This window comes from Trachemys scripta, chromosome 18 (assembly GCF_013100865.1).
Source record: "Trachemys scripta elegans isolate TJP31775 chromosome 18, CAS_Tse_1.0, whole genome shotgun sequence".
Classification (NCBI taxonomy): domain Eukaryota; kingdom Metazoa; phylum Chordata; order Testudines; family Emydidae; genus Trachemys; species Trachemys scripta.
In genome coordinates this window covers 19,724,418-19,745,131 of record NC_048315.1, presented here as the reverse complement: position 1 = coordinate 19,745,131, position 20,714 = coordinate 19,724,418, and the positions used below count along the sequence as shown (strand labels likewise).

The window sequence follows — 20,714 nt, the reverse complement described above, 5'->3', positions numbered from 1 at the left end:
ATAGGCGCTCTTCCGATCTTCATCGCGTCTCGAGCGCCTATATGGGGAGCGGCCGGGGGGCGGTGTTGGGGGGCGGGGACCCGGGGGAGCGGCCGGGGGGCCGGGGGGCGGCGTTGGGGAGCGAGGGGCCCGGGGGAGCGGCCGGGGGGCGGCGTTGGGGAGCGAGGGGCCCGGGGGGCGGCGTTGGGGGGCGGGGCCCGGGGGAGCAGCCGGGGGGCGGTGTTGGGGGGCGGGGCCCGGGGGAGCGGCCGGGGGGCGGCGTTGGGGGGCGTCGTCGGGGGGGACCCAGGGGAGCAGCCGGAGTGGAGGCAGCGTTGGGGGTGACCCGGGGGAGCAGCCCAGGGGGTGGTGTTGTGGGGTGACCTGGGGGAGCAGCCTCGATGGGGGCATATCTAGGGGGATATTTCCTTCCTTTCCCTTAGGGTCAGTCACAGATTTTCTCAGTTCTAATCAGTCTGAAGTGATGGATGCTGATAAGTCTGAATTTGAAAAACACAGCTGACATCGATCTCAGACTGCAGGTGGTTGGCCTCTGATTTTACATCCCAGATGGCATCTCCAGCCGCACAGTGCCCCTAACTCGGGCTTTGGCATAGCACAGAAGCAGATGGTACACAGCACCACAGAAGCAACCTCTTCTTAGTATCTTGGGTTTTCCTTTCTACTTGTTCCTGTGAAGTCCTAGCCTGGCCTGACCCGACCCCCCTGACCTTGGGAGACCCCATGAGAGCAAAGTGCATTGACTTCTCTTAAGTACTGTCCTTAAAATAAACCAACAAATAACCTCCCTATGAATCCAGCTGATGAAACCTGAGCTTCTGCTCCTCCTCATTTAGAGGCCACAAGGCACCAGTTTAACAATAGACTTTGTACCTCCAGCTGTTACAGACCTTCCTGGTTTTTGACTGAGAGTTGCTGTGACCCATCCAGAAAAGATTTGCCTTGCATTTAACAGTAATACAATCTGTGAGGCTCAAGAGGTGGTGGGGTATTTATCTCTAGGGCCAGACCACAAGCATGCTGAAACCAATGGAAATCTTCCCATTGATCTCAATGGGCTTTGGCCTGGTCCCTTATACCACACAGTGTCTGAGGCCCAGATCCTCAGATGTATTTAGGCACCTAACTCCCAGTGATTTCAAAATCAACAAAATCATCATCACTTTATAGGTCACACGTGGTCTAGATTCTTCCCTTCTTCCTCTGAGCCTGCTGGGGATTTTGTATTCCTCCTCCATCATCTGCCTTCTTTCCTTTCCCTGTTGTTTTCCTTGTGGCTGTGGCTATATCTGCAGCCCCCCTCACCCCAAATGTGTTATTTTGATGTTCTTGTTAGATGAGAGTTATTTTTTTAATGTGAGGAAATTGTTCAGATCCCTGTGTAGTGTTTGTGAGGATCTTGGATGTTCTTTCCTTGCTTATTTTCCTCGTAGGGTGCTAACTTCATCCACTGTTTGCCCTTCCATTGTAAATCAGCACGTGCCTTCGGCACTGCATACAGTGCTCGCTTCTGGAAATCTTTCTGGAGGGACACTGAAATCAGTACATTTGAGATACTAATGCAAGTAGAAGCCTTAGGGCTGGAATAGTCAAAGGAGTCTAAGAGAGTTAGGTCTCCAAATGCCATTGAAATACAATGAGAGATGAGTGTCTAACTCCCTGGGGCCCCTTTGAAAATCCAGTCTATACCTTTGCTCCAGGGCAGATTGGAAGACTGCACAAGCCTTGTGGCCCTGTAAGGCAAGGAAAGAATAGTAAGTAAGTCCTTTATTGAGACGTGCCACCAAGTGGTTAGTGCTTGGAACTGAATGTCAGGAAGCCTGAGTCCTAGTTCCACCTGTCCCTGAGGGTATAAACAGCAGTTAAACCTCCGCAGCTGCCCCGGGTCAGGTGACTTGGGCTTGCTCAGGCTGTGGTGCTGTAAAACTGTTCTGTAGATGTTTGGGCTTGGCCTAGAGTCGGAGTTCTGGGGCCTAGTGAGGCAGGAGGGTCCCAGAGCCCAAGCTCCAGCCCGAACCCAAATGTCTACATCGCAGTTAAACAGCCCAAGTGCCGTGAGCTCAAGTCAGCTGACATACTGCAGCATAGCCACACCCTCACTCACTTAGTGATCTTAAACAAGTCACAACCACTCTGTGCTTCTGCTCCCCCTATGCAAAATGAGTAGAATGAGATCCACCTTTATAGATGGCTCTGAAATCCTGGGAAGTATGGGCAGGTCCTCAGCTGGTATAAACTGGCATCATTCCCTTGAAGTCAATGGAGTTTTGCTGATACACATCAGCTGAAGATCTGGACCATAAGGTGCCACATAAGTACATAGTATTTTCTTAAAAAATAATGGTTCTGAAACAAAGTACAAAACGGATAGACCCATTTATAGCTCTCGCTGCAGTGAAAAGACAGTAGTACAGAAAATCTACCTCTGATTGCAATTTACAGCACCTCTGGTCATCCAACTTCCACAAAGCATACACATGTCAGCACTCAGAAGTAGTTAGTTGTCTCAATTCATTAGCAAGAATGGCAAGGTTGAGTAATTCTGTCCCAGGCTAGAGTTATTGAGGCTGTAATAATGTTTTGGTACAAACCTGTCAAAAACACCTTTGAAGGTTCAGCTTGAGGATGAAGATTTAAAATGAAGGACATAATATAACTGTCAGGGTAGGGAGGTCAAAATTTGGTGTAAGTAACATTTTCTATCAGCTCTTATGCTGTGCTGCTAATGTGTGGAATTTACAACGTTAAAGAGGCGATAGATGGTACTGAACTTCATCGTCATCATGTTCCCATTACACCCCTGGTGTTAAGGGCAGCGACGAAGCTCCCCCACTCCTGTCTGTTTCTGGCAAGGCTTTCAATGGTTCCCCCGCTGTGGTTCCATAGCTCTTTGCTGTGCTGTTTTCGGGCGGCCTCGTTTTCGCTTGCCTTCAGGGGTCCATCTTCTTGCTATTCTGGGGATGGAATCAGCTTGGGCAGGACTTTAATTTGGCTTAATATAATAGGACTGGAGCTTCAAATAGAACTTCAAAGCAAAGAAGTCTGACTGTTGCAATATGAGGAGGCAAGTAGGAGGCAAGGCTGGAGAGCCTGGGCCCAAATAAATCAATGGGAGATACATGGGGGTGTGAAGGCATAACTCCATTTTGGGATTGGACTGTACAGCTGAGAGAATGCATTTGTAATGGATTAATTCCTGAACTGTTGAAATTCTGTATCACGTATTTATCTGTTTGTCTGGTAAAGTACCCATTTACCATCCAAGGGCAGCGATCCCTGGATGGGTTTTCAATGATGCTGCTCACCAACAGCCCCTACTGGCTTCAATGGGAGCTGCAGGTGCTCAGCATTTTGATAATCAGCCCGCAATTGACCTAGCCAACAGAAGTGACAATTAAAACAAAACGAGCCAAATCCTGAAGTCGTTATTCATGCACAACTCCCACTGACTGTTCAGCAAATTTGCCTGAACAAGGGATTGGATCCCAAATGATGGCCCCCAAATAATAACATGCGAAGATGAAAACCAATCCTAAAGGTTCCGATTACGATATTATTCTTATTATTTTACTCACAGCAACCAATTCTAGTCAAACCTTACCTAAACAATACAGCCCAAGTTAAACTGTGGTACAGACGGAAAGGCTTCTTTGCCTGTTGGATGTTCTCCTTGCTGCCTGTCAGTAATGTGGTTCGGAGATATCTGTGATCGCTGACCCATAGATTTGGCTTTCCCAGTCGGACAGCTGTTGCACAAAGCCACGGTTTGGTCTCATGTTTGTTTTGCATTTCTGGATGTATTTCCAAGCCCTCTACAAATACAAGTAAAGACAGGGAGAAGACTCAGGAACTTGCTTACTTTGTATTGTCCAGGTTACAATTACACCTCTACCCTGATATAACGTGACCTGATATAACACAAATTCTGATATAACGTGGTAAAGGAGTGCTCCAGGGGGGCAGGGCTGCGCACTCCGGCGGATCAAAGCAAGTTCAATATAACGCGGTTTCACCTATAACACAGTAAGATTTTTTGGCTCCCGAGGACAGCGTTATATCGGGGTAGAGGTGTACCTCTAAGTCTTAGAATGATTAATTATTTGCATTTTCATAGCATCTAGGAGCTTCACTCATGGCCCAGGACCCTATTGTGCCAAATGCTGAACAAATACAGAACAGAAACGAACCAATCTGGTATCTGGACCAGTAGAGAAAGAAAAGGACACAGTGAATTACAAATATCAGAGGGGTAGCCGTGTTAGTCTGGATCTGTAAAAAGCAACAAAGAGTCCTGTGGCATCTTATAGACTAACAGATGTAGTGGAGCATAAGCTTTCGTGGGTGAATATTACAAGTTTTTTTTTAACCCCTGCCCTCCCCTCATAACTCCTTTATGGGTCAGGACCCCTACAATTACAACACAGTGAAATTTCAGATTTAAATAGCTGAAATAATTACATTTATGATTTTTTAAATCCTATGATTGTGAAATTGATCAAAATGGACTGTGAATTTGGTAGGGCCCTATCTATAATGAATCAAACTGATATCCTGCAGTGTTCCGCTCAGGCCTCTTTCTTCATCCATGATGTACCTGCCATCATTCTGCAGCAAGACAATGCCAGAGCCCTACCTTGGGCTACTGGGTCTGATTGTAGTGTAAAATGCTAATGATCTTTTTCAATGGAAAAAGGAGAGAAGTAGCACCTACCTACAGCTGCACGACAGAGGGTCTCCTGTTCCTGGATTGGCACTATATGCTATTGCACAGTGGTGATCTATCCCAAAGTGCTAATTACAGCCATCTCGATTGTTTGTTAGTTTCAGGTAATTAGCTTGGATTGCTGTTACACAGCAGGGTTGTTACACAAATGCACTGCACTCCTCTCTGGCTACACTACTGAAGTTACTGAGTAATGTCCCTCTCACCAGATAAAATCAGAACTTCTTATAGCAATCAGGAGCATAATTAGGATTGCTTAAGCTTAATGAGATGAAAGGTGAAATGGTATTGCATGGTTTCTTCCGGATCTCTGATACTGGAGACCAACAGCCTAAACCTCTAACCTGCTTATGATTAATTCCTAATCACACAAGTAATCGGTGGATCTCCACACACGCTAATTACTCATATGAGTAAGGGTTTGGCAGGAGCATGTTTTACCAGTGCAATTTCTTTTAACATACTCATGTCTCCGGATCCCTGAAGCCTCACTAAAGCATTCCAAGACTTTTGTCCAAACTGGGTCAAAGACCTAATTGAAAGAGCAGCGTGAGTATATTTCACTGCTGCAGTCCAGCAAGATTGTCTATTTGAATCATCCCATAGGAGAGCTTCGTGCAACAGGAATTTCAAGCATTCAACCTGTTTCACTGTGGGCAGCCTGTGGTGAGGGTGTTCTGGAGTAGATGTATTTCTGTTTAGACGTGACAAGATGTTAAAACAAAAACGTTGATCACAATAAAGGGAAAAGTCAGTTGTCAGCCTTGGACTTTTGCACTGTGGGTGCAATAAGTTAAGTATTTTAGCAGGGCTCAGCATGGGAGGGTGTGATAGTGATTGAACTGTTATCAGTCTGTGGGAGCAATCAGATCCCGTATTAGTAGGCTAGGTCCGTAGATTCCAGTGCCTGTGCAAAGTATGCAGCGAGTCTCTATTATTCTGCTGGCAAACTCATTCCGCAGTTACTCTGATGTGCCTTGCAGGGTAAGAAGCCTCATTTTGTGTTGCAAATATTTACACACAAAAATGGGCCAGATCTGTGCTCAGCTTTAGGATTCAGTTTGGATTCAAATACATCTCTACCCCAATATAACGCGACCCGATATAACACGAATTCAGATATAACACGGTAAAGCAGTGCTCCGGGGGGGGGGGGGGGCAGGGCTGTGCACTCTGGGGGATCAAAGCAAGTTCGATATAACGCGGTTTCACCTATAACGTGGTAAGTTTTTTTGGCTCCCGAGGACAGCGTTATATCGAGGTAGAGGTGTATTCAATTTCCAGAAGAGGGGCTCCTTTTCCAAACACAACCAAGACTTTTAGCGGGCCTCACTTTAAAGGCATGGAGGAGATCAGATAGCACTGATACCCCAGTCTGCCCAGAGAAGGCAGAATAAGAGACAGACCCATCTTTTCAAAATGCTGGGACACCGAGTAAACTGAGGAACATCCTGGAATTTGGGGATAAGCCACCAATCTAGTATACAGCTAGGTACTTCTCAGCCTTCACCCAATATTTTTCTGAAGACTTGTGGAGCTACGTAATGAGATGTGCTGGTCCATTAAGGTTGAGGAGAGCACCCCTCATAGACTAAAAGAACAGGAGTACTTGTGGCACCTTAGAGACTAACAAATTTATTTGAGCATAAGCTTTCGTGGGCTACAGCCCACTTCTTCGGATGCATAGAATGGAACATATATTTAGGAGATATATATACACATCCAGAGAGCATGAACAGGTGGGAGTTGTCTTACCAACTCTGAGAGGCCAATTAAGTAAGAGGGAAAAAAAACTTCTGAAGTGATAAGAAGTGTGAGAGTACTTACATGGGGAGACAGATAGAGACACTTCTTATCAAACTGTCTGTACTGGGCTATCTTGATTATCACTTCAAAAGTTTTTTTTCCTCTTACTTAATTGGCCTCTCAGAGTTGGTAAGACAATTCCCACCTGTTCATGCTCTCTGTATGTGTATATATATCTCCTCAATATATGTTCCATTCTATGCATCCGAAGAAGTGGGCTGTAGCCCACGAAAGCTTATGCTCTAATAAATGTGTTAGTCTCTAAGGTGCCACAAGGACTCCTGTTCTTTTTGCGGATACAGACTAACACGGCTGCTACTCTGAAACCTCTTAGACAAGTGCAACCCTAGTCTGGGTTTCCCTAGAACAATATCTGTGGGTCAAGAGATGTGGTCTTGGGGAAGCAATCTGGGATTTTAAAGACACCCATGCTGCTGACCTCAGCTTTAGGGCACAAAGCCAGAGTTCCACAAACAGGGTGGGCTGGACTTCCTATATCCCGCAAGAGTAAGGGACAAAGCCAGGTCACGGTAGCTCCCAGACTCAGAAAGTCTCTCTCTCTCTGAGATTCAGGAGAGCAGAGTTGCTTAGATTTGTAATTCTTCCAGTCAGCCATGTCTGTAGTCCTGGCTTCTGGGCAGGTCTGTTGGCAAACAGGGGAGGGTAGATACAGATCACTCTCCAGCAGATACCGAGCTGCATTATCACAGGCCCAGGAATCAAACCCAAGTCTCCTCCTTGATGTTACAGATATGTCACACAATGGATTCAGGGAGTCTGAATTAAAATACAGGTTATTTGCTCCTCATTACCCCAGCACCTCAGAGGAGTTCCGAAATCGAAATGTACAGGAGACCACGTCACTCTCTGCAGAAAGCAGAAGTGCGGATGTACCTTTAAGGGATAATGGGATGAATGCATGAGGAAGGCCATTACCGCCGTGCTGCTCCGACTTAGACCCAGGGTAGAGAAAACCAGAACTGCTCCAAGAACCATCTGAGCATCTAACCAAAGAAAAGTGCATTACAAATTAGTGTCTTGAAAAATCAAAGCCAGAGAACTCTCCCCACTCCTCTTATTTTTTAAATAGACCTAGAGACACAAGCCCGCTTAAACCACTGAATAGGTACAGCTGGGCAGTGTCAGGACACGTTTCTCTACACCGCCCCAGAGGGGTCTGTCCTGGATGGATTGGGTTAAGAAGTTAGCTTTTGGACCTAAGTTAGCCTAAGTGTAGAGGAGTATGGAAAACTGAAGTTGCTAGTGTGAGAAATTAGTGTTATGGAAAAGTAAGAGTTAGCAAGGATCTGATTCAGGGTCATGTTACTGTTATGTTCTGATTATAACTAGTTTAAGCAACGTTTTTAATGAGTGTTTTTGAGAAATGTGAATGTTTTATTAAAATGCTATCAATACTGATAGTGTAGGAAGGACATTGGTGCAGATGTTAATTTAATTAATATGTAAAATAAAGAGCCAATAAGGATCCCACAGCTGAATAGGGGCCAGATCCCACTCTAGGGAGCACAGATGTGTGTGACTTGGGGGCGGGCTCAGAGGAGGAAGTTAAGAAGAAATTTGGGGAGTACAGGAGTGTCTCCTCACTGATCACATGGGAGGGTTTGCCCAGAACAGATTTGCTGGGTTGGCGTCTGTGCTCCCAGGCACCCAGCCCATGGCTCAAGTTTTAAGAGGGAAATGTGTAACTGACCTCCCAGAAGGGAGCAGTCAGACAACTGACCTTTTGGGAACAGAGAGAGGCGTGACGGAGGGTACCCCAATACAGGTCCCACTTTTTCAAAATGCTGTTCCTAGTGTACTTGTGAAAACTAACTCTCTTTAAGACAGGATAAGAATCCTACTAACGACTTGGGTGTCAGTGAAAATGCTAATGACCCACCTGAGAAAGGGGAGGAGGAAGCAATCTCCCGGGCAGGTGAAATCCACCCAGAAACTAAGCAAAAGCTGCTGAGAGAAGGGGGTGGGGAAAGTTCCACTATTTGGAGTGAAAATTACAAAGAAGCCCTAGAAGGGAGGGTGGATTTTTTGCATGGGCACAGCCCTGGAGATGGAATGCAGCTCCACAGGGGGCCGACCAGTTAACAGCAGTAATAGCAGAAAAAGCATAACAAACCTAGGCTGCTTGTGTGGAAGGGGAAACTGAGGCACGCTGTCTCATGGCATTGGTGGCTAAATGCCAAGACACCTACACTCCAAAGTGTTTTCAGGCATCCTGGGAAAAGAAACACAGAATTTTGCTAAAACTCCTGTGGATGACACGCCAATGTTTGTTAAATGGGAGTTGTATAACCAAGACCTAAGGAGGACATCAGGCACACTGCCTTCGCATTAGTCAGTGACTAACCCTCTGGCAGTAATCTAAGGGGGCAGGTGTGACACTTTGCCCCATATTCTTCATAGAGATATGGTTATAGTATGATTGTGGCATAACTAAGATGCATTTTATGCAAGATAGGTCAGGTGAGGTATCATTGAAAAGGTTATGATTCACTGAATATGATTATCTTATTTGTATGCATGTATCATTTTTGTATCTAAAGTTAGGAATATTGTCTATGCATTTATTACAAATGTGTTTACACCTGAGGAACCCCCACTAGGCAGAATGCAATCAATCTAGATTGCTGGCTGGAAAGGGCCATTAGGGAGAACAATAGGTCTTGGAAGATGCTAATCTCTCACCAGGGAGCAATCCTGGGAAGCCTTCCTGAAGACCTTACAGATAGCTTCTGTCTCATGGCTGCTGTGGTCCTACAGAGACATGTGACCAAGTCACCTGGTACTGGACTCCATGATAATACAAGTGTTTTTCCATTGAGGAGGTGTGGGAATCAAACTGGGAGACAAAGGGTTCCCGCCAGGGGTGAAAGTAAAGCGGTACAGGCTGGTACGGCGTACCGTTAAAAAGTGGCCATCGGTACCAGCCCCTACCACCTTACTTTAAAACACTGCCATGGGAGCACGTGGAGCTGGTTGCCGTACCACTAAGTTTTCAATTTTACTTTCACCCCTGGTTCCCGCCATATGTAAAACCTATTCAAGGTAGGGAAGTGACATCATCATGGTTCCTTCATCACTGACTCCCTGCCCAAGAAAGAAGACTGCTGAAAACACCAGAGAAACAAAAGACTGAACTTGGGGGAAGGGCTGAGCCCAGGCTAGAGGGTTTACTAGCCTGTGAAAGGAATATCTGGAGTTTTAAGCTGCTAGCAAGTGCAGCTTGCCTTCAAGAATCTCTGCAATCTGCCTAAAACAACATTCAGAGTGAGAATTTTCTACTTATAACCAACTCATTAAGCTTAGGCTGTGTTTTTTGTTTTATTTGCTAGGTAATCTGCTTTGATCTATTTGCTATCCCTTATAATCACTTAAAATCTATCTTTTGTAGTTAATGAATTTGTTTTTATTTTGTCTAAAACCAGTGTGTGGAAATCATAACTTGGGGCAGAAAGCGGTGTATAGGCCTCTCCACTTTGAGGGAGGGTGCGAATTTCATCAGCTTACGCTATACAGTTCTCTGTGCAGCGCAAGATGGTATAATTTGGGGTTTACCCTCTAAAGGGGGGTGCGTGCCTTAGGAACTGGGAGGTGCCTTAGCTTTGCCTTCCCATGCAGGGGCTGGTTAAAGAACCTGTGTGTGTAGTGCTGAGTGTGTCCCTACCTATGTGTATGCTGGTGAATTAGCAAGCTTGGAGAGCCTAGCAACTTGTCACAGCATTACAGGGTGAAAAGGGAGTCGAGGCTGGTGGATCAGGCGGGCTCAGTGGTACCCCAGTTCCAGGCGGCATCCCGAGAGGGGGGAACCCATCACACCAGTAAATGGACTGAACAGCTCCAGTTGGGACCATGCTTCTAGGTGTTAAAAGACTACGAACCTCCACACTCAAAAGAATAGTGTGCACACTTGATAGTTATAGATCAGAATCCACTCACCTATGAAGTGACAAATGGTGGGGAAAAAGGAAAAAAGATCTGCATCGGGAGAATCTGCCACAGAAACATGAAGAAGTGTTTTGCTTTCATCTGTGAAACTGGAAAGGGAGCACACAGGAGAGATGTTAAACAGGCCAATAAAATAGTTCTGCCAAATTCTACTTGCCTGGGGCAAATCAGCCATATTTTATTTGACGTTTCATAAGTAATAACTTTTCATTGTCATCATCATAATAAGGAACAGTGAGTAAGACACTGAGGCTGCATTAGGTGCATAACCAATAGTTCCATTATCAGTCAGCCAACCTAAACTGTGTTAGTATTTATGTATTAACATGACCCTATAGTATGTTCTACCTGGGAGCTTGATGAAGGCAGATAGCTGAAAAAACTGTTCTTTCATGTCATACATGTTTTGGGAGTTTCCTAAATATATAATTAATGTACACAGACGCTGCTTCATGTGGTTTCTTATTAAGGTGTCATACACCTTACAACGTATCTCATCTCACTGAGAAACGGCTGCAAAACAACGAAGAGGAATTTTTAAGCTATGCAGATGCATTTCATGTAATGAACAGTGACTTAGAGCTGAGAGGAAGCCCAGTTCTCTGAGATTTTTGAGGGTTCTCTTTGGAGCCAGATACACAAGAAATGCTTGGCTATTGGTAAAACTGGCTGCATAAATGTAGCCAGGCAGAAAGCTATATTCGTCCTCACTCGTCACATCCTTGCAAAATGTCTCTGGGTTTTTGGCTGTATCGAGCTGTAGTTCTAATATAGCTCGCCCATTGACTTGAGTGGCTAGTCAAATAGCTTCAGTCAGTGACAAATACAGAAAAAGAAGTAAGAGAAATCACACAAAAGGTAAATGAATTGCATTTGAAAGCATGTTGGTTTGTACATTTTCCTCTTAAATGTAGCATTAGGTTCATTGTGAAGATTGGCATTGAACTCTTAGGCCCAGATTCTAACAGGTATTTAGATGCCTAATTTCCATTGATTTCAATGGGAGGTAAGCACCTCGGTACTTCTGAGGATCTGGGTCCCAGTGATAACGATCCCATTCTTGCTCTACATAGTCTCACTTCTTCTGAGTTACGGGTAGGCTGAGGCAGTAACGAGTCATTGCTTTGCAACCTCTAAAGTAGAGAAGTCAGAAGAACGAGCTTTAAATAGCTTTAAGTTTATCCCATACTTCTAATCACCATCCTACTCTGACTGAATGAGTATCTCACAAGGTTCCTGGAAGGTCCACTGCATCACTTGGCAGCTTTTCACACACACAACCATCGATGCAAATCCAACTGGATTGATTGACTTACAGTGTTGCAATCTCCTCTGAGATGTTGACTTGTGCTTTGATTTTCAGATCCTTCTGAATCTGTGGGTCACAGGCCTGCCTGCAATTTCCCATATATAACTGAGCCGGCAATATCTCTACAGGGTAGGGCTGAAAAGCATCCAGTTCCTACACAAGAGAAACAAAAGGATTAATACAGTTGAAAGAACTGTCTATTTGCCTTCATATATCTATTTCTAGATCTATTTGCCTCCATCTTAGCTTGGAAAGTTCTTAAACCTGAATCCTGAGAAGAAAGGAACCAGTGCTCAGTCAACGTCCTACACCTACATTCAAATAGAAATGGGGTACATTCACTTAGTCGGACAGATATTCTGAAGAACAGACGTTATCACTAGACTCAGTCAATGAAATGAACATGGTCACTGCCAATGTGGCCCTGCTGGAATAAAAAAAAAGAATAAGAGATAGACTATGTCCTTTGTAATGCAGGGAAGGACACTAGTACCTCAGATTAATTAGAGTTTGCTAATTACTTGGTCCAAGGCCAAATGAAACCACTTGTCAACCCGGATTGGCAGGTGTAGTGTGACTGCATAACACAACTTCAACTCATCGCTCCTACCAGAGCAGGAAAAATTCTGAGCATAGCTTAGCACAGCCTACTGTTTGGGCAGCATGAAGGCTAAGGCCAAATTCTGTAGCCGTGCCAAGAGTGGAAGGGAAAATAGTTGAGTAGTGACTATGCACCAGTGTTCACCACTGAAATGCAGCCCTCACTAGGGTGAAACACAATTGCTGTTTGACAGCACAAAGCAGCACTGAACAATGGTTTAGAGAAGGAAGTATAGGAGAATGCCCTATCCAACTGTAACTGCAGGGAGAATTGAGGTAGATGGCGTGTCAGACATCATAAAGAAGCAAAAAAGGTCACCAAACAATTTATTTTCTCCTTTGCAGATCACTCGTAAGCCACTTTATTAAGCCAGCATAACTGAAGCACTCAGACCAGCAATTTATTACACACCTTATGTGAAACAGAAGGAATAACAGAAAGCAAAGACATATTGCAGACACGCATCACTACCTTTTTTTTTTTAAGCCTTGTCCTAGATGTTAAAGTGGGATGCTTATCTCTCATAGTCTAAGCAGGCTCCAGACAGGTTAATGTTTGGGTAAGAGAACAGAACAGGATGCTGTTGGAAATAATGTAAGTGACTCAATAGGTGACACTTTTCTCCCTGAGTCAATACTTGAAAAAATGTATCAGTTTGCTTTGTGATCCTTTGGGATGAAAGCCATTGCATGTAAGAAGTTATTAAAGACATATCTTAAAAAAACAGTCACAATTTCTGCCCAAACATGTTTACCTGCTATTGTTATAACACCTCAGATTACTATAACTGAAAGATTTGTTTAATCTAACAGCACTTTACGGTTAGTCAGTTTCCCATGTTGTTTTTGTGAGTTTTTCCACACAACATCAGGAAGAGAAAAATAGATACTTGTGCTCGTAAAAGAACAAAAATTAGCAGAGGGACTCCAGGGCAAGGGTATTACTCGAAATGACTTTTGACTCCTTTTTTAAAATTGACTGGACATCAGATTGACAGTGTCCCTTTAATTATTACTAGGGAATTCACTGGAATTAGTTGAACGTACATAGAAAAATTCTATTTATAGCTGAAGTCCTGGCCCGTCTCTCCAATAATCTCACCTGAGGTATCCAGAATATCTTCTGAGTCCTCAAGAAATGGTAGCACGCAGTGAAGCGCTCATACCCTCCTTTCAGGATGCGGACTGGGTGGCGGGTGAACTGCTCTAAGACTCTGGCACACTGGATGGCAGCCCCTACCTCAGCATCTAAAGACATGGAAAAGCTATTACACATGGTTACTGCAGGGAATCGGATGGGGAGAGGGTTATTTCCAACAGGCCCTGAGTACTTGGGGTGAAATCGTAACCCTAGACATCAGTAACTAAACTCCCTTTGGCTTCACTGGGGCCAGGATTTCACCCCGATGTCTGAAGGACCTTGAGAGAGCAGGATTAAAAGCTACAATCACTCTCCAGCCACTGCTGCTGCAAGGAAGCCACTGGGGATGTTTCTGACATTCCCTACGAATCTCTTGTCTGGAGAGCTCCCTTTTTTCTATTGTCATATTTTTTTTTCTTCCTCTTGTTCCTGTCATATCAAAGACAAGGTATGTGTTTGTTCACTTCTTAGGCCTGGTCTACACTAGGAAATTTGTTCGGGATAACGACATCGCTCAGGGGTGTGAAAAATCACACTGTGCTGCTGTATGCGTTGACAAGCCTTTAGTTAGGTCTTATGGACAATTTTATCAAATCTGCAAATAGCTGGATTTTAAGAATTCACAAAGCTATTTTTAACAAACTAGCAGTTAAAATTTCAACTTTCTTAGCTTTGTCAGTTTCAAACTAACGCCTGAAACAAGGTGAAATGTGCTGAAAGTGGATCATGTCCTCTTAAAAACATCTGTGTTTGCAAAATACTTCTATGCTAACTAGAACTGTTATAGTCACTTTGCAACACCAGATAATGGGGGGCAGGGGAGATCTAGAAGCAAGGACTGTGATTCTGCAATGAGCTGCAAGGTCACTACAAGTTCAGGGTCTAAAAGGTAATCTGCCGTTTGGGAAAAATAATTTCAGTGTTTCCTGGTATCTTTAAATTAACTCAACAGATGCACAAAGCTATCAGTTTGCGTTTTATTCTCTGGGTTTCCAGACCTAAGCATTTACCACAGAACTTCATCTAATTACTACTCTCATTAAAGATAAGTCCTATTTTTCTTACTATGATAATGCAAATTCTTCTTTTTTTTTAATCCTGAGCTTACTAATAAAAAGAAAGAACTCACTTTGTGAACACGAAGAACTGGATTCATCTCCTGCGATCTCTGAGGCAGCTTTAGTCCCTAAAAAGCAATAAATAAACACACTAAACCCTTGTTGAACTGGGAAAAATAGCCTCTTTTCCACTTAAATGATTTTGAAAGCGAAGGGTTCACATATTGAAAGATGAGCCAGCCTAGACCCAGGGACCTTGAAAGAAAATCTGGATTTATAAAGCCTAGAATAGAACACGTGAAATATTATGACAGACAGAGGCTTATTGATGGTGTAATGTTACCAAAATCAAGGCTGTGCACTTAAGTATTCTTGTCAAGTTATTTGAAAGAGAAATAAACATACCTTTTTCATCCTCCTTCTTCTCTTCGTAATCATCATAATAGATATCATCCAAAGAGCTGGTTTTGCCATCATACACGACACAATATTTGACACACTCCAGCTCAACTGAGTCAGGTACCAGATAATCCCCCATAGGATTCTAGCAAAACCACAAAAGAATCTTATTACGAGGGGGACTGCGTTTTTCCTCATGGAACTATCCCTAGCAATTTCTTCCAAATTATCATTATACCTTATTTTGAAGAAAGTGGGCGGAATTCAGAAGTGATGTAAGTTACATGTCAGCAAGTGGGTCTGGGTCTAAGTCTATGGGAGCGCTAGGGTGGTGTGTAACTTATACGCTGAGGAATTGCAAGAAGATGTAAGTTACACCAACTCATTCCTGATTCACTGTTGCCTCTCACCCTAAGCAATCACTTACCCCAGTGTAAAGTTGGTATAACTACTCCAGAATGGTAGTGATTTACCTCTACATTGCACAGGTGTAAATGCAAAGCAGTGGACAGTGTGGCCTCCTCCGAGTCACCCCTTTGTTTCATCCTGTCTTTTGAGCATCAGCTTTCTTCCCCAGATCTCTGAATGTGTTTTTCCCTAAGTTGGCAGCCTCCAGCCCTGCAGTATTTATTTATCATTGCAATGGTCACCATGGAACTATTTTAGACCAGCTCAAGTGTTCCTATTTTCTTGAAATCGTCACTTGTACTTTCTATTGAATGCAGTGATGTTTACCAGTGAAGGCACTTAAGGCTGAGATTTGCAAAGCCACCTAAGGGAGTTAGAAGCACAGTTCCTATTAATGGGACTTGTGTATCTAACTCCTTTAGGTGAATCCCAGAAGTTAGAGATGGAAAAGACCTAGGAGGTCATTTTGTTGGCCTACCTGCCAATACAGTAGATTTTTGAATGCTTTGTCCTCTCTAATGTTAGACATCTCAAGCGATGAGGGTTTCACCTCAGCCCTTTGTGAGACAACTCTGCAATAGCTCTTATTGCTGGAATATTCTTTCTGATATTCATCTTCAATGTCTCCCTTCTTTAGGCTACTGTAATCTCACTTCCCCTCTTTTCTACCCCAATCTGCATCACCTCTTGTGGGATAAATCAAACATTCCAGAATCAGGCAGGAGAGAGACTGGAGCAGGTGATATGCTCATTAGGGCACCCCGCCCTCCCCCCAGCCAGAACAGAAGGTCATGGACAGCACACATGAATGATAAACCCGCTTGAAACCACAACTTACCTGTTTAACCCTTCTTGCTGTAATCACATGGCTTTCATTGTACTCACGCTTTGTACGGGCATCTGAAAATAACAATGAAGATTGTGTGAATGGTTTACATAGTGCCTTCAAGGCAGAATCCAGCTCCTTATGAAGCCAATGGGAGTTTAGACTGCAAAGAGCTCTACAAATCTTACAATTAGATACCCACCACCGAAAAACAGATTGTATAAAGTTCTTCATGGGATTCCATGTTTATTGTGCCTATTGACTTTCAGATTAAATGTCTCAGTTTGCAAGCAAAACAATGTTTTTTCAAGATGTCCGCCTTATGAATTTAACCTGGGATCTGAAAATCAAGCTGCATTATTTCCGTCTCACTACCACTAATCAAGATTCTGCAGGACCAAAGTCTGCAGTCATGGCACAGAGATTGCATAAACGTAATACAGGGCAGAATTTGATGCTGCAACTGGAATTTAGCAAACAATTCTATTGATGATGCAAAAGTCAGACTAGAATCCAGCTATTTCTCCCATAACTCTTTCTTCTGCTGTGCTAACCCAAATAATAGTTACAATTTATTTTAGAGACTAACAAATTTATTAGAGCAAAAGCTTTCGTGGACTACAGCCCACTTCTTCGGATGCGAAAGCTTATGCTCTAATAAATTTGTTAGTCTCTAAGGTGCCACAAGTACTCCTGTTCTTTTTGCGGATACAGATTAACACGGCTGCTACTCTGAAACAATTTATTTTGTCATTACATTAAATAGATATGATGGAATGCACCCAGAGAGCAAGTGTGTGGAGTACGTAGGTGCCATTTTTACATCACCACTTTTATAATATGGCAACATTAAAACAATGTCTATGAAAAATTCCTAAATGCATTAGGAGTTCCTATTATAAAATAATATAATAACGCTCATTAACATTTATATAGCACTTCATATGTTCAAAGCACCGAACAAACATTAACTAATTATTCCTCCCAACAACTCTGTGAGGATGGCACTATTAGCTGGTGAAATCCATCACAGGTGTAATTGAATGAATTTACGCCAGGGATGAATCTGGCCCATTATCTCCATTTGACTGAGGGGAAACTGAGACACTGATGGCCAATTCAGAGGTGATATAAATGGTGTTGTAAGTTGCACCCAGATAAGGTGACTTAAGGGTGTTTAACATGGTGTAATTTTCATGCTGAGGGGGTGGGACTGGAGAGTGGTGTGTCAGATAAAGCAAATAATAGAAATTGGCAACAAAGCAGGAGGTGTTTGCTTTATCTTAAGCCTTCCTATGTTTTCCTGTTAGTTGCTTTTCCTGTTATACCCCTTTCTTCCACCCCCACAGCAAGTACGTTACACCTGCTTAAAGGCATGCAATTAACACTTTCATTTACACCATTTCTAAATTTAGTCCAGAGAGATTAAGTGGACAGCAGCAGAGCAAGCAGTGGAACTCAGCCATTTCCTGGGTTCCAGTCACATGCTCAGTCCTCAAGACCATTCTGCCTCTTCTAAGGCTATGTCTGCACTGCAAATAAAGGTGTATTCATTACATTAAAACACCTATTCTGTGAAAGCCACCTCAATGTGAAATCCTAGTGGACACAAGTCAACTCCTGTGTCTTGTCTCACCTCGGCTTTCACATTGAGATGCTTATCTCCAAATAGTTATCTCGACGTAAAACACATCTTTATTTGCGGTGAAGACACAGCCTAAGAGAAATAGGTCTTCCAAATTTTAATCAAAGATGCAGTAAAATACTAACTGCTATACATAAAATCACAGTGACCCACAAAGATCTCTTCAGAGTAGCAGCCGTGTTAGTCTGTATCCGCAAAAAGAACAGGAGTACTTGTGGCATCTTAGAGACTAACGAATTTATTTGAGTATAAGCTTTCCTGGGCTACAGCCCACTTCATCGGATGCATGCAGTGGAAAATATAGTAGGAAGATATAGATATATATACACACACAGAGAGAACATGAAACAATGGGTGTTACCATACACACTATAAGGAGAGTGATCAGTTAAGGTGAGCTATTATCAGCAGGAGAGAAAAAGAACTGTTTGTAGTGGTAATGAAAATGGTCCATTTCCAGCAATTGACAAGAAGATGTGAGGAACTGTGGGGGGGAAATTTCCTCATGCTTATTTTTTCCCCCCTACAGTTCCTCACATCTTCTTGTCAATTGCTGGAAATGGGCCATTTTCATTATCACTACAAACAGTCCTTTTTCTCTCCTGCTGATAATTGCTCACCTTAACTGATCACTCTCCTTATAGTGTGTATGGTAGCACCCATTGTTTCATGTTCTCTGTATATATATATATATATATCTTCCTACTGTATTTTCCACTGCATGCATCCGATGAAGTGGGCTGTAGCCCACGAAAGCTTATACTCAAATAAATTTGTTAGTCTCTAAGGTGCCACAAGTACTCCTGTTCTTTTTACAAAGATCTTTGGGCATCATACAATCACATGCATGCTAATGGTTTAAGCAGGACTAAAGGACCTATCCCTGTTGCCCTGAACCTTGTACAGACATGTACACAAGTGCAAAGGGCCTGATTCAACTCCCATTACTGTTAATAGGCATCTTTTCACTGACTTTTATGGCAGTTGGGTCACTCCCAAAGCACATACAAAGTTTTCCAACAATCTAGCCCCAATAATTAAACAAAAGAATGACCTATATGACAAATTGCACAATAAAAATACATATCAACACTCTCATTAGCTTACCCAGTAAACAGAGATAGTTAGGCTCAGTTAACCTGGAGAGCTTCGTGGACTGGTTCAAGATGTTGTAAAGCTCTGTGGGCTCACAGAGAACCAACCCTGCCATTTTACTGAATGGAAATAATAATTAAAGTAAATACATTCTTAAAAGGTGAGTTCTTGCAAAGTAACCAAGCTAACGTGAAGAATTTACTTTTTATCCGTTCCAGCTCATCTGTGAATGAAAACAATCGCTTTGAGCCCAAGCTTGAGTCCTTAAATCCTTGCCTTCATAAGGGATATTTGCTCCATGAGAACTGCAAGATCAGGCTTTTTAAAATATAGAGGTCAGAATTCAATCTAAAAAAATCTAATTTAAATAGTGAAATATAAAAATGGAATATGATGTACAGAGCATCCACACCTGTGCACATCACTCAGATATGAAATGAACACGGAGAGATCCTATTGCCTAAAATCAGGACTTACATTTCTTAAAATTGTTTTCTTGGAGAAAAAAATCCATGTTCAGTATTTCTATATTTAGGGACTGATCTTGAGTGGTGCTGAGACTGACTCCACTGGCAGAGGTAGGAGCTCAGCATTTCACAAGATTGGGGCCATGGCCATTAACAATTTATTTCTCAGTAACTTAGAAACGTGTTCCCCAAGTATCAGTGTTGTTAGGAAACAGAATAGATAGACACCACTCCTGCAGGCAATGGGAGACTGAAAAGCCTGAGATTTTCCTCTGACCAGATCAAATCTTCCCCGCCCTCCATCCCCTTGGAGTTTCTCTCTATATTTTGTAAACAAAAAAAAAATTACATCACATTTCAATAAATACAAAAAAAACCAATATGCCCCCAGCGGTAAGTGATCCAGACAAAGGCTGGGGCTCCAGAACTCCACATTAAACGTCACCTTTGCAGCTTGCACAGGTTCTCCCACTCTGTTCAATGCCACGTCCGTGGAGTTGGTAGCCGTAGTACCCAGGGTGTCTGTTGCTATGGCATCAGTTGCCATGGCACCTATCACACCTGTGGCATCTGTTGCCATGGCACCCATGGAGATTTATTACCATGACACCTGTGGCATCTGTTGCCATGGCACCTATGACCTTTGTTGCCATGGCACCCATGGAGGTCTGTTGCCATGACACCCGTGGCACCTGCAGCTGTGCCCCCTGTGGTACCCATTATGACTGTCAAGATCGCGCTAGCTCAGGGAGGGGCCTTCAAAGCCCTGGGCCCGGTCCCATTCCCATCTCACCTCCTGGTTGCTACGCAGCGACGCTCGGCCGTCACCAAGGCTGACGTCACTTGGGACCACCCCTTGCCCAGCTCTCGCGATCCTGTGGTGGGCGCAGTCTCGGCCCGGGCGCGCCTTGAGCGCGAAATCTCGCGGTGCTTCGGGGCTGTCTCGCGTTGCCCGCAGGCCGGAGGCGATCTCGCGGTGCTGGCTGCGCGCTGCCTGTGGTGGAGGTCGTTGGAGTCACCGTCCCGGGCCCGTCATGCTGCTCGCCCGCCTCAGCGGCCCCGCCGCCGCGCTCCGCAAGGGGATCGCCACCTCGGCGCAGGTACCGGCCGGCCGGGGGCGCGGGGCCTGCCCCCCCCTCCCCCCCCCCGGCTCTGCCTGCGGCCCCGGACCCTCCCCCTCCCCCGCCTGCAGCCGGGGGGCGCGGGCCTGGCCCTGCCCCCCCTACCCCCCCCCGGCTCTGCCTGCGGCCCCGGACCCTTCCCCCCTCCCCCGC

The 20,714-nt window shown here is 44.2% G+C and overlaps 2 protein-coding genes across 5 annotated transcripts in view; one reads left to right on the top strand and one right to left on the bottom strand.

Moving 5' to 3' along the window:
* Positions 1–2,352: 2,352 nt before the first annotated feature.
* On the bottom strand, positions 2,353–20,406 carry STYXL1 (serine/threonine/tyrosine interacting like 1). 4 transcript variants are annotated; one of them, XR_004643409.1, is made up of 12 exons: positions 20,234–20,395; positions 18,986–19,092; positions 16,246–16,307; positions 15,006–15,144; positions 14,672–14,728; positions 13,504–13,649; positions 11,809–11,954; positions 10,484–10,581; positions 7,424–7,533; positions 6,969–7,172; positions 3,602–3,812; positions 2,353–2,954 (listed from the first exon to the last, which is right to left on the bottom strand). XR_004643409.1 is itself a non-coding variant. In XM_034752438.1 (11 exons), the coding sequence occupies exons 2-11, from the start codon at positions 19,086–19,088 to the stop codon at positions 3,681–3,683; spliced, it is 1,197 nt and encodes a 398-aa protein (XP_034608329.1). In that variant the 5' UTR covers positions 19,089–19,092; positions 20,234–20,406; the 3' UTR covers positions 2,353–3,680. The 4 variants fall into 4 exon arrangements, 3 of the variants coding, with proteins under 3 accessions (XP_034608329.1, XP_034608327.1, XP_034608328.1); XM_034752438.1 differs by having other exon boundaries at positions 2,353–3,812; positions 20,234–20,406; XM_034752436.1 differs by lacking the exon at positions 18,986–19,092 and having other exon boundaries at positions 2,353–3,812.
* The window catches only part of MDH2 (malate dehydrogenase 2), a 17,894-nt gene continuing 17,562 nt past the window's right edge, over positions 20,383–20,714 (top strand). Inside the window, exon 1 of the mRNA XM_034752439.1 lies at positions 20,383–20,540. Coding sequence (XP_034608330.1) covers positions 20,475–20,540 — 66 coding nt within the window. The 5' untranslated portion in view covers positions 20,383–20,474. The remainder of the gene's footprint in view (positions 20,541–20,714) is intronic.